The sequence below is a fragment of the Bidens hawaiensis genome, unplaced genomic scaffold (genome assembly GCF_021521415.1).
Source record: "Bidens hawaiensis isolate Kalapana, Puna unplaced genomic scaffold, B.hawaiensis_p1.1 tig00000459_1, whole genome shotgun sequence".
Lineage (NCBI taxonomy): Eukaryota > Viridiplantae > Streptophyta > Magnoliopsida > Asterales > Asteraceae > Bidens > Bidens hawaiensis.
The window spans coordinates 862,435-874,301 of record NW_027491031.1 but is presented as its reverse complement, the minus strand read 5'-3'; the positions used below and the strand labels follow the sequence as shown (position 1 = coordinate 874,301).

Sequence of the window (11,867 nt, the reverse complement as noted above, 5' to 3'; positions counted from 1 at the left end):
AAATATTATTAAGCTATGCAATGAGAAGTAAGAAGGAAAAAATCATAAATGACAAACAAAGAACCACATCATATTCATTAATCTAAAAGATGTAAACCATTCCTTAACAAATATAAGTCATTCATGACAACAATTAAAAAACAACAGATTATTTCCAATCCATACTCAAAAGTAAACTCCAATGAGAAATATTTAAAAAACATTAAGATTGACCTACTATACCTCTAGTTCCCTCTCGTCAACTGTTATAATGGCAAAGAAGGAGGTTAATTTCAGCCAACCTTTACCATGAATTCCCCATCTACTGCCAAGGCTATTTTTCACTTGCACACTTAGTTAAAGGTTTGGATATTTTCCTCTAACATAGGCGCCTGTAACGAGTACATTGTGGTCCACATCACTTTGACAAATCTGTTTCTTGGGTCCAAATGGCTTCTCAGGAGTACTTTCTTCTAACATTTCCCTTTTGCCCACTCGAGTAATGAAGCACAAAAAGTGTATGGTAACCCAAGCTTTGCCATTCTTGCCCCATCTCCTGAAATACGAATTTTTCACCAACACGCTAATTTGTCCATTTTTTCTGACATAAGCTCCTAGAACCAACATCGCGTGTTCAGCTTTGTTCAACGCAGCTCCTATCTTAGCATGTTTCGGCCCTGCCGGTTGTTCTTTTGTACTCTCTCTTGCCATTTCACTATTGATATAATCTTAATACACCCTAGCAACAACAGCAACAACTGGTAGCTTCTTGGCACCCTTTTTCAGAAAGTTGTCTATAAGGTCTTGTTTGATAGCCCTAAAACCTGCATAGGTGCTAAAATTACACTTCAAGTTATACCGTGGGGCATTTTCATCATATGTATATTCATCCACACTTTCATCAATTTTTTCTACTTCTTGACATACATCCCAATACTGCTCAAACTCTTCACTTTGCAATCCTTCATATTTGTCACGCATCACCCTTTGAACCCATATACCACTTTGGCATTGTATGTTGTATAGTCTCTCTCTCTGATTCAAAATAATAAATACATAATAAACACATTTGTTTAATCTTATATATTTTTTATTATTATTCATAAACCATTATTAAACACAATCAAAATCAATAATAATATTTACATTATTTATGATGTTATCCGGGTCATTTTCCGGCCCGATCTCCTGGGCTGGTCCGACCTTTGACCCGATAAGGAGCCCGTGTCGATGTCCGGTCCTGGTTTGAAAACATTATGTGTAACAAGTTAACTAGAGGGTCAATTTTTTATGCATTAAAAAATCATACATATAACAAAACAAAATTTGAAACTTACCACCCTTGTAGTTGGACGAATGTGAAGGCATTGGTCGTAATTCCATATGATTGGTTGTTCACTCAATGGAAGTGGGCAGAGTTGTTTTTGACGTTTCATGCATAGAGCAAATCTCAATATTATAATTTTAGTAATCACATTTTTAAAGCTGAACAACACGTCATGAAGATAATGTCTCTTTAGATGAAATTGTAAAATACGCCATTGCAGGTTTGCTCTAATGATCCTCTCAAACCTCATCTTGTTGGATGATCTGTATATAGAAGAATTTACAAAATACATATATTAGATAGAATTAAAACCATTAGTAACATAAAATCTTATTATCAAGAACAATATATAGTACCAATTTATTCTGGAAACTTTGATAACAAGAAGAGAAAACAATGATGGTGTTGGGATGGAGGCTATGGTTTTAACTTCATATGGAAGGAGATGAAGTGTTATGAAATGATGAGAGAGGATGAGAGAGTGAGTTAAATGTATGCGTTGCTTTTTATAGAGGTTTTCGTAGAGTCATGGCTTATCTTTTTTATTTTGTTTAATTAAAGATATTTTTTTAACGGCGAACCAAACTAAATTTTATTATTTATAATAACAGTCATTACAAGTAAGGTATTAGCAACGACAAACACGTCACAAGCAACCACGTGATACATCAATGGTTATTATTGTTGAGTGGATATATTCGTTTTTATTTTAGCTCTTTGTCTCTTGAAATATTAAAAATCTAATTATAAACCAATAAGGACTATTGTTTAATAAAAACACATTCAAAAACTATTTGAAGTGTAGCGAATATTTATATTATTGATATATAATTTAGACCACATCACTTACATAAATAACAAGTTATGAAATTATTGTACTATAACAGAACCGGGTAAACAAACACCTTTTGTATGTTTTAACTCTTAAAAACAAAATATTTTTTAGGTACCGAATATACACTAAAAGTTAAAAGTAAACAACATTCATGCCAAACAGAAATTTGTTATACTAAAAGTTGGAAGTAAAGAGGCAAAACAGAAATCTGTCATGCGTTGTACATAATGTAAAAGTAAATTCGTACATAATTTGTTGTCTTTAGCTCTCTAAAAGTAATAAACAGGAATAGGGCCAAAACAGAATTCTTGCTTGTGGTGAAAGACTCTGAATATTGAACCAGAATTCTTATGCTTATATTAATCCTCAAAAACTTTGCCTCATTGTTTCTTTACATTCATTTTTCAATATATGTAACATTTATTAAAATTTTCTCAGCATCAAAATTTAATAGAAAACAATAGTAGCATGTATTAAATACTTCATTTTGTTATTAAAATCTTGTATCAACTCCTTTTTTTAACAACCAACGAATTAAGCTCAGCTATCCGAAGTAACCCAATGGCAAAAGACGACTCATATTGAGCCATAATTCTCACAGGCTATGCTTACATTTTAATAATCCAACTAATGTTTGGGATTGAGTTTGAAAAATGTTTATTGGCTTATTGGCTTTTTCAAATGGCCCATTTTGAAAAGCTAGGATTTGGTTGGAAGGAGAATACGAGTTGACTAATATAAAACTTAGCTCAAAACGATGCTCCAAACAACTTGATTAGTACTTCAAATCGGGTGTTTGAAATCAATCAGCTCGTATTATCATTTCGAACCTAAAAATTCAGTTTAACAAAGCACCAGAGCCAATTTTTTTAAAATTTGGGACCATCAGTGAGAATAAACTCAATTGGGATTATTATCGGCTGATTATTAAAATCCAATTATTTCAGGATAAAGTGAATTAAAACCTGAAAATGGATAAGATGCGACAAAATTTCCAAAAAAGAAAAAAGAAAAAAGTAAACATAAACTCGTAAAACAAAGTGTTCCATCGTTTTCGATTTAAAGGTACCGAGTGATGTTACAACAAATCTACTGATATTACATACATAAACTCAAATTGCAACATACATCTCGTCGTCGTTGTCCAAACCCATTTAAAAAACGTGCATATTAAAAAAAATAATATAAAACCAAAAATGCTTTAAAAAAAGTGTTCCAAAAATATGTGAGTTAATTTATGATGTAACCATCCTGCTTTAACTTTAAAAAAAACTGCATCCTAGTTCACCTACACAATAAATACACTTTTAAGAAAATAAAGAAACAATATTTAAAATTATAACAGCATTTTAAATATTGTTTTGTTAAATACCTCAATTAAATGTGGTCAAAATGGGGCCTCAAGAGACTCATCCCAAACATCTGCACTACCGTTAGAAGCATCGTCTGCATCTTCCTCCATTGAAAGCCGAATATATTCCCGATGCGCAAACCGGTCCCACTCGGTTAATGTTGGATTCTCACGTTCCTGTTTTTGACGAAACAGTTATTTACGTTTCTATATCTGATTAATAGAGGAATTATGTACCTGACGAATGAGAAAGGGGTCGCGTGATTCAAAGGCCATGAACTTGTTAAGGTTAAATAGGATGTTGAAACAACTGCCGGAAAGTTTACTTCCTTTTAAATCTTGTAAAGTGAAATACTCCTCATCCTGTAAATTATATATTTCATGATTAAAAAATATGTGAATTGAATTAAACTTTGGCAATATTGACTATTTATGATTCTATGAACGGGTCCATCTGTGTTGCTTTTTCATCTCGAACATGTTAGCCTTTCTGTTAATTTTAAAAATAATGACAAAAATACCATTATACTAGAAGATTTGAACTAAAACTGTGGGCACATAAACGTAACACAATTGGTCAATAAAATAGATGAAGGTTAACTTTCTGTTAAATTCTACAAAATGACAAAAACACACCCCTTGCATATTTTTTTTAAAAACTGTGGGACCCATTGAATAATAAAAAACAAAAAACCTTAACTACGAAAAATTAAAAATTAAAAGAATAGCCCCTCTTGGGACCTACCTCTTTTATCATATTAGCGTAAACGAGAAAGTTCGAGCTCGGCTCATTTCGAGCTCTATTTTTAAAGCTCGAGCTCTTTTTCCAAGCCCGAGCTCGGCTCTTTTGTGTAGTACCTTAAACGAGCCAAAGCTCGGCTGCGTTTTGTGAAATTGATACACATAAGTCCAAATAAGGTAAGACTTAAAAGACACAAGACTCGACGAGCCTAAACAAGTTTCCCATACAAGGTTCGAGCTCAGGCTCGATAACTAAACGAGCTTTATTTGAGGCTCAGCTCGAGCTCAAAAAAGCTAGACTCGTTTCGAGCTTCTAATCGATCTGAGCTTGGGTAGCATAAAACACTTGTGCATTGTGCATTAATAATTTAATGAGGTAGGCGGTTATGTAACTGCCTACTGTATAACATTTAAAGCAAGTGATACTTAAAGCAAGTGATACAAGTGCATTATGCAGTTTTCAATGTATTCTTGGTTCTGAAATATGTGCTTGTGTGTGCGCGCACGTGTGTGTATTAAACATTCGACTTCACTAAAAGACACCTGTTCCAAAATGAACCCGTTTTGACATGATACCCAACCCGTGCCCAGCCCGTTACACCAATAGGACCCAAGTACCTGTGGTTTGACCATGTCAACAATTTGGCATAATATGTCCTCAAAAAGAACAGGCTCTTGAGCCATACATTCCATCCTATGCAACTGTTCTTCATAGAAAAATTGTAACTCATTTCTAGTCAGCGCCCCGTTTCCATCTAAATCAATGCACTTAAACCTGAAATAAAATCATTATTTCAATAATAATTTAATTCAAGACACCAAAGGTATAAATATAAAAGATAACTATTTAACGGTTATACCAGTACTCAAGACTAGGCTCAGATGATTTATCCTCTTCAGATAAAATGAAGTAAACAAAATCTTCATATCCCATTTTACCCTCAACTTCACTAGTAAACTTTCTTGGAACCTGCATTTTGACCCGTTGATAAGCAAATTGGCTAAAAATACCATTCAGAAAAAAGCACTAGAAACCTTGTAAAAAAAATAATTCTTGAAATAAATTACAAACCTGGGAGAATATTCGATCAACAATTCTGTAGGTAAGTGAATGGTTTCCGTATCTAATAAGATTCTCTTTATCAATCAAGAAATCATGGTCCGTATCCAACTCCCAGAACTTGCAATATATTACATAAAAGTGCTCATACGAGAAGAATCTGCATGAAATAAGAAAAGATATAAAAAATGTCTGTTTCGGTAAAAAAAAAAGAAGATATAATAAATGTCCGTTTGGGTAAAAAATATAAATATAACAAACGTTATCACATCTATTTATGGCTAATGGTAATTCATACCGGTGTGCATCTATCAGTTTTGGGCTCAAACCAAGCCATAAACCAAAATTTTGGTTTTTTGAAAACAGTTCGTTTTCAAACTTTTCGGTTTTTGGTTTTGGGTTCGTTTTTTTGGTTTTCCGTTTGGGCTTGAGTATATTGAGATAAAAAGACCCAAAATAATGACGACTTTGGGCCAAAATTCTTTTGGTAATAAGTAATTGATTATTACACATCTGGACCTAAAATTTCTACTTATAATCCGGTTTATCGGTTTTTGGTTATAGCAAAACCAAAACCGCTGGTTCCTGTTGAGTTCAGTTGCATAAGTTATTCCGGTTACGTTCGGTTATTTCAGTTTCGTGCTCACCCATAATTCATACATCTGAAAAGAGTAATCCATTTAAATAATAATAATAATAATAATTACCTTAAAACTTTGTTTATGTCTTCTTCTTCGTCAGCATGAAGCATTGCAGCAATTAAATTTCCACGTTTGAGTTCCCTGAGAGTAAGCCGACCATTACCCGTCCTATTCACGTAGTAAAAAATTCTGTATATTACCGTTTCAGCTGTTCATTAAAAAAACATATGTTTAGATGAACTGGAGAATACTATCCATCCCAATAAAAAATAAAAAGAATAAACAGATAAAAACGAAACCGTACCATATCTCTCTTGAAATTCAGGTGTGCTCTGTAAGAATTCCAACCCGGGATGAGTCATTAAAAGTTCACGAAGTATCGGTTTGAAATCCTCCTATTTTCAAACATTCAAAAATGAATCAAATAAATAAATATTAGTGAAATATCTGACTTAAAAGTAGATATACAAAATACTAATAACCTTCTAACAACTTTTGAATTTTGGTAGACATTATTTTACTAAAGTGGTTTGTTTTGAAAGAGACAAAAAGAAATACAGATAATTACCTGAGTTAGGTATCTCAAATCAGGCTGCTTTAGCAGTGTAAATATCTGGGTTGATATATCTTTTGTCAGCATATTACCATTCACCCAAAAATCCACAAATGCATCCCTGAAATATGTATATAAGAAGATTAAGAATTTAAGATGTAAAAAGATTTTTGAAAATAATAATAATAAAATTCACCTGGTTACAAGGCCAGTATCACCAACGTCTATCTTTTTAAAAAGAGTGCTAGAGAAGAAAGATGAAAGCATGCATATTTCCTTAGTAACAGGTTTGAATTCTGTTCAGTTATCAAAAGCAAAATCCCAATACTTCAGTTACATTATTTAACGGTCTATAAAAAGTAAAACTACAACTACATTTAAATCTCACCATCTAAAGATAGCCCATTGGCATGACCATGGAAGAGCTGATTAATTCTAGATAAGCAACTTTCTTTTAGTTCATTAGGCGCTGGACGCCCATTTTGAAAATAAAACTGCAAAATAAAAAATAAAATGGGTTTAATGGCACAAATGGGTCAAAATACAACCTCCTAGCCAAATTAATCAAAACCTAGATGAATATTGCAAAAAGATATTTCTGTAATATTATTTATTACATTATATTTTATGAATATGTTTGAAAAAGTTGAAGAGAAAGTGATTTGGCCAACCCAACCGTATCCATGGTGAGTCAAACAAGAAAACTAGATTAGTTTTACACACTAAATATTTAGAAAAGTAAAAGAACATGATGAACATAAAAGTGTTTTGGGTCAACCAGGACTGCAGTTCAGCCCGTTTACTTAAGAACGGGAAATTTAGATCAGATAAATTAGATAAAGAAAATAATTAGGAAGAAGATGACTAAAAAAATCAAAATACAACCTCCTAAACCGTTTAATGCAAAAAAGTAAGTAAATAAATAAATAAAAAGGAAGAAGATTAGTAATTTAACAATATTATCTTTGTAAACATGTTTAACACATTTAACATATATAGAAAATCTTTAAAAGAACTTGGACAAAAAGTGTGTTGATTTGGCCCGAACATAAACTACCGATTTCCTGTCACAACATATATATATCTATATTGTACCTAAACAGACTTTAATCATATATAACACAATAAATATGTACAAAAAATATTGATAAATAGTGTTCATGTCAACCCAACCCAAATGACCCGACCCAACTTTTAGCCCAACAAAAAACTACCCATTTACCCGGCCCACCAAACCTGCCCATTTTTGCACCTATACAGACCTGAGGTATTAACTCTTTTATGGGCTCGTTAGCTATTTTCAAAGATGAACCTAAAGCAGACGGGCCCGCCCTCTGTTTTGTAAAACGAGGTGAACCCGAAGAGCTTCTTGGCGAAAGTGGAGGCACAAGATTGTTAGCAGATTTCGGGCTGGAAGTTGCTCCAGATACATTCAACGATACACCTGTTTTAGCCTTGCATAACAAAGACTTCACCTGTATGAAACAAAAAAAAAACATAATTTTATTTATATATAAAATAACCATAAACTACACAAAAGGGATACTAGAATGAATAATAACAAGTTATGAATACTTAAGGTTGCATTTAACAGCATTGATTGCCCGTGAAAAGAACTTATATGTCAAAAAGCATAATAATAGAAATATTTGCATTATGTAAGTCTTAAAATTGGAAAAATGTCACTAAAAGGATAAAAGAAATGAATATAGATGATAACAAAAACCAATAATTAAATTTCAGTTTAAAAAAAAGTATTCTACTTATAACAAAAACCAATAATTTAAGGCATATGTTGTTGCTACTTTGTGAGCTGCAAAACACGTGTTGCTTCCTTTTTACTATATTTATAAAAGCAATATAACAGAAATACTTGCATTATTTAAGTGCTAAAAATAAATAAATGTCACTAAAAAGAAAAAAAGTAATGAATATAGCAGCCTTGAATGAATAAGATATTGATGATAATTTCAATTTAGAAAAAAGTATTTTATCTTATAAAAGAGAAAAAAAAACATAACTTAAAAGGTCCAGAAGCATATTTTGTCTCTGTTTACATCAAAACGCCATGTGGTATGTCAAGCAATGACAATTTATTACTGCAATACTGCCTACAAAATCTAACCCTTAGTCGCGTCATAATGTCAAAAACTTGAATACTTAATGATGTCTAGCCCTTATTCGCGTCATAATGTCAAAAACTTGAAGACTAAATGATGTCAATGTTGTGATTAGTTATGAAGCAAAGTGAAATACCTAGCCCTATAACAGTTTGTAATTATATCATATAAATGTTCAAAAGGTAACTCTAAAGTCTAAACATATTCAAAACTTGTATGCTAAATCATCACCACTGCGCCACCTCCTTTACCACGGCGCCACCTCCTTTACCATTCATCCCCAGCAACTCAACCTATGTTATACCTACCATTCTCCATTCTCTTTTCTTTTTTATAATTTTAATATTAGAAAGGTAAAAAAAAACTAAACTAATAGAATTATGACACCTCACAACCTTAAAGAGAATGGTGTGTGGGGCTGGAACCATTTTCACCACGCAAAAGTGAGTGGAGAGGGGGCGGCATGGTGGTCCATTCTCATCATTATGTTGCCACATCAACCCACGCATGGTCTCCACGCTAGTATACTGCATGGCCTTATGATACAAAGTGAAATATCTAGCCGTAATCAGCATGCACTTATCATACATTTATACCAACGTTCAAAAGGTAACTCTAAAGTCCAAACATGTAACAATTATTATCACTTTCCTAATAACCGTCTTGCATCAAATAAATGATCAAAATCAAGAGATCATAATGAACAATAATTGTAACTAGAATAAAATGGTATGTCAAGCAATGATAATCTATTACTAACTACAAATTCTAGCCCTTATTCGCGCCATAATGCCGAAAACCTAAATACTAAATAATGTTAATGTTAGCAAAGTGAAATACCTAGCCCTATGTTAGTATGTACTTATTTTAGACATATATTCAAAAGGTAACTCTAAAGTCCAAACATATCTATATATAGTCATATCTTGTACATGTAATCTCTCATCACACGTCTTTAGAGACAATAATAAATTCCTGGTTGCAGCCTGGACTTAGGTCAGCTTACGTATGAAAGGCAACTCTAAAGTCCAAACATATTTGCATTATGTCATTAATTACTATCTGTCTCTATATATAGCCATATAATAATAAATTCCTGGTTGCAGCCCGTAGAAGTACGTCAAGTCGTCAACTTATGTTCAAAAGGTAACTCTAAAGTCTAAACATATTTGCATTATATCATTAATTACTATAATACAATCTATCTCTACACATAGTCATAAACAATAAATTCCTCGTTGCAGCCCGTAGACATAGTCACATAGATTAACTTAAACCGAACCACGTAAATTCTCGTTTCTCGTATTCGTTTATTTTCCGCATATTTCATTACCGAGATCCTAACAAACATTACTTACTAACAAACATAACATCAAAACGATCAAAACGAAAACATCAAAACAAACAGTAATAACAATTAAATGACAATAATTACCAAAGCAGCGGAATCGGGAAGCGAAAGCCATTGGTCGAACAGCTTATCTGCAACATAAGAATTGGACTTAATCGCCAACGAAGACACTTCATTCAGCTGCAACAATTCAGGTTCCAGACGAATCACATCTCCGTTATTATTATTATTATAATCCATATCCATATTGTTATATTATTATTATTACATCCAGATCTCAAATCGAACCCTAATAATAAACAATTAACGATGAAACCAACAATTGAACGAACGGGTTTTAAAACCAATCAATCAATTGATGAATTAATGAATCAATTGATGTTCATGTTGATGTAATTGATTTGAAATTGAGATTGAATGAATGAAAGTGGGTCATAATTGATTGTGAGAAATTGGGAATTAGAGTTAGAGTTTGAATCGGAGTGAAGTGGGTAATGAAAATTGAAGAAGAATTTGGGATGAAACAAACAAATCAATGGCGGTGTGAGAAGAAGAAAATAATAATATGAAATGAAATGGTGGTGTTGGAAGAATGGGGGGAAGACAAAATGTTATTGGCTCATACAAATCTTCATTTTTTTTCCTTTTTTACTTTTTTTACTTATTTTGTTTTGTTTTGGTTTAACGATTTCGGTACCAATACCAAGTTTTTAAGAAAATCGGAATCAGGGAATTCGTTACCAGTTCTTACCGCCTACGATACTGGTATTGCCTTGTATCTGTACTGAGTTGAGCATTTTTGGTATGGATACCAAGTTTTTGAGAAACTCGGGATCAGGAAGTTCGTTACCAGTTCTTACTGCGTGTATGCCTATGATCCAGGTACCGTCCCGTATCTGTATTGAATTGAGCATTTTCAGTTCGATACCAAGTTTTCGAGAAATTCGGGGTTCGGGAAATTCAGAATCGGTTACGATACCGGTATCGTCCTATATCGGTACTAAACCAAGCACGAGCATTTTTGGTAGTGGTACCAAATTTTTGAGAAATTCGGGGATTGGTACAGGTAGGTACCAATATTTACCGTGTTTCTGTCTACGATATCGGTATCGTCCTATATCGGTATTGAGTTGAGCATTTCCGGTACTGGTATTGTCGAGAAATTAGGAATCGGTACCGAGTTCGTCCCTGGTCAATACCCTATTGATTGATGAGAGCGAAAACAATATAGTTTGTGTTGTGCGTGTGACCTTCAAGGGGACTCACAGTCGGAAATTGTGTAAGTTGGGTTCGAACATGGAATCTCGATTAAAGGACGACTCTATGGGAAGATATGTTTTGGTACGATGTTAGGGTAGTATAAACTAGAGGTATAATGATTGAACTTTGATTAATCTTTGATTTTGATAGTGATCTAGTTAAATTTGACTTGTAACGTCTTATGAGTTATGTCATTGTTCGTTATTAATGATTATTGTTCACATGCATGTAATGAAACACTGAATGAATCATCATGAGTCATAACAACAATATGTCGAAATATGTCAAAAGAGTGAAGACATACAAGGTTCTTGCATACATCGTATAATACATTGAGCGTCAGAGGGTGGTCCAAGACCGGGCATTCTTTCTAATGAGTTGCTTTTTGTGGCAAGTCTATCTAAAGCTTGGGAAAGGCTAGATTCGGTTCGTACTTGTCAAAAGTCCAACCCGTGAATATAAACACGTCAACACTAGATACATCATAGATTCACCACTTCATGTCTATAAGGTGAAAAGGTTATTATAATTAAATATTTCAATTAAGCGTTGGCTCGTATAAATTTTTTAGACGAGTTCAAACAAGTACCACTCGCTTGGTACACTTTATACTCACTTTCCTAGTAGCGTTTGTTACACATTGCGATTA

The 11,867-nt window shown here is 33.1% G+C and overlaps 1 protein-coding gene across 1 annotated transcript; it reads right to left on the bottom strand.

The window, feature by feature from the left end:
- Positions 1-3,199: 3,199 nt before the first annotated feature.
- On the bottom strand, positions 3,200-10,534 carry LOC143630126 (serine/threonine protein phosphatase 2A regulatory subunit B''beta-like). Its single transcript, XM_077099212.1, has 13 exons — positions 10,043-10,534; positions 7,750-7,962; positions 6,876-6,981; positions 6,684-6,783; positions 6,503-6,608; positions 6,239-6,329; positions 6,001-6,142; positions 5,306-5,453; positions 5,094-5,203; positions 4,852-5,008; positions 3,730-3,855; positions 3,514-3,669; positions 3,200-3,429 (listed from the first exon to the last, which is right to left on the bottom strand). Exons 1-12 carry the CDS (start codon positions 10,202-10,204, stop codon positions 3,529-3,531), a joined length of 1,602 nt encoding a protein of 533 aa, XP_076955327.1. The 5' UTR covers positions 10,205-10,534; the 3' UTR covers positions 3,200-3,429; positions 3,514-3,528.
- Between the last annotated feature and the right edge of the window lie 1,333 nt (positions 10,535-11,867).

Bases quoted from the DNA above. Each gene is read 5' to 3' on its own strand.
- LOC143630126 (XM_077099212.1), bottom strand. From the start codon at position 10,204: ATGGATATGGATTATAATAATAATAATAACGGAGATGTGATTCGTCTG. The intron at 6,784-6,875 runs GTGAGATTTAAA...ATAACTGAACAG, and splicing joins CAATGGGCTATCTTTAGATG to AATTCAAACCTGTTACTAAG. The intron at 5,454-6,000 runs GTAATTATTATT...TATTTCATGCAG, and splicing joins GACATAAACAAAGTTTTAAG to ATTCTTCTCGTATGAGCACT.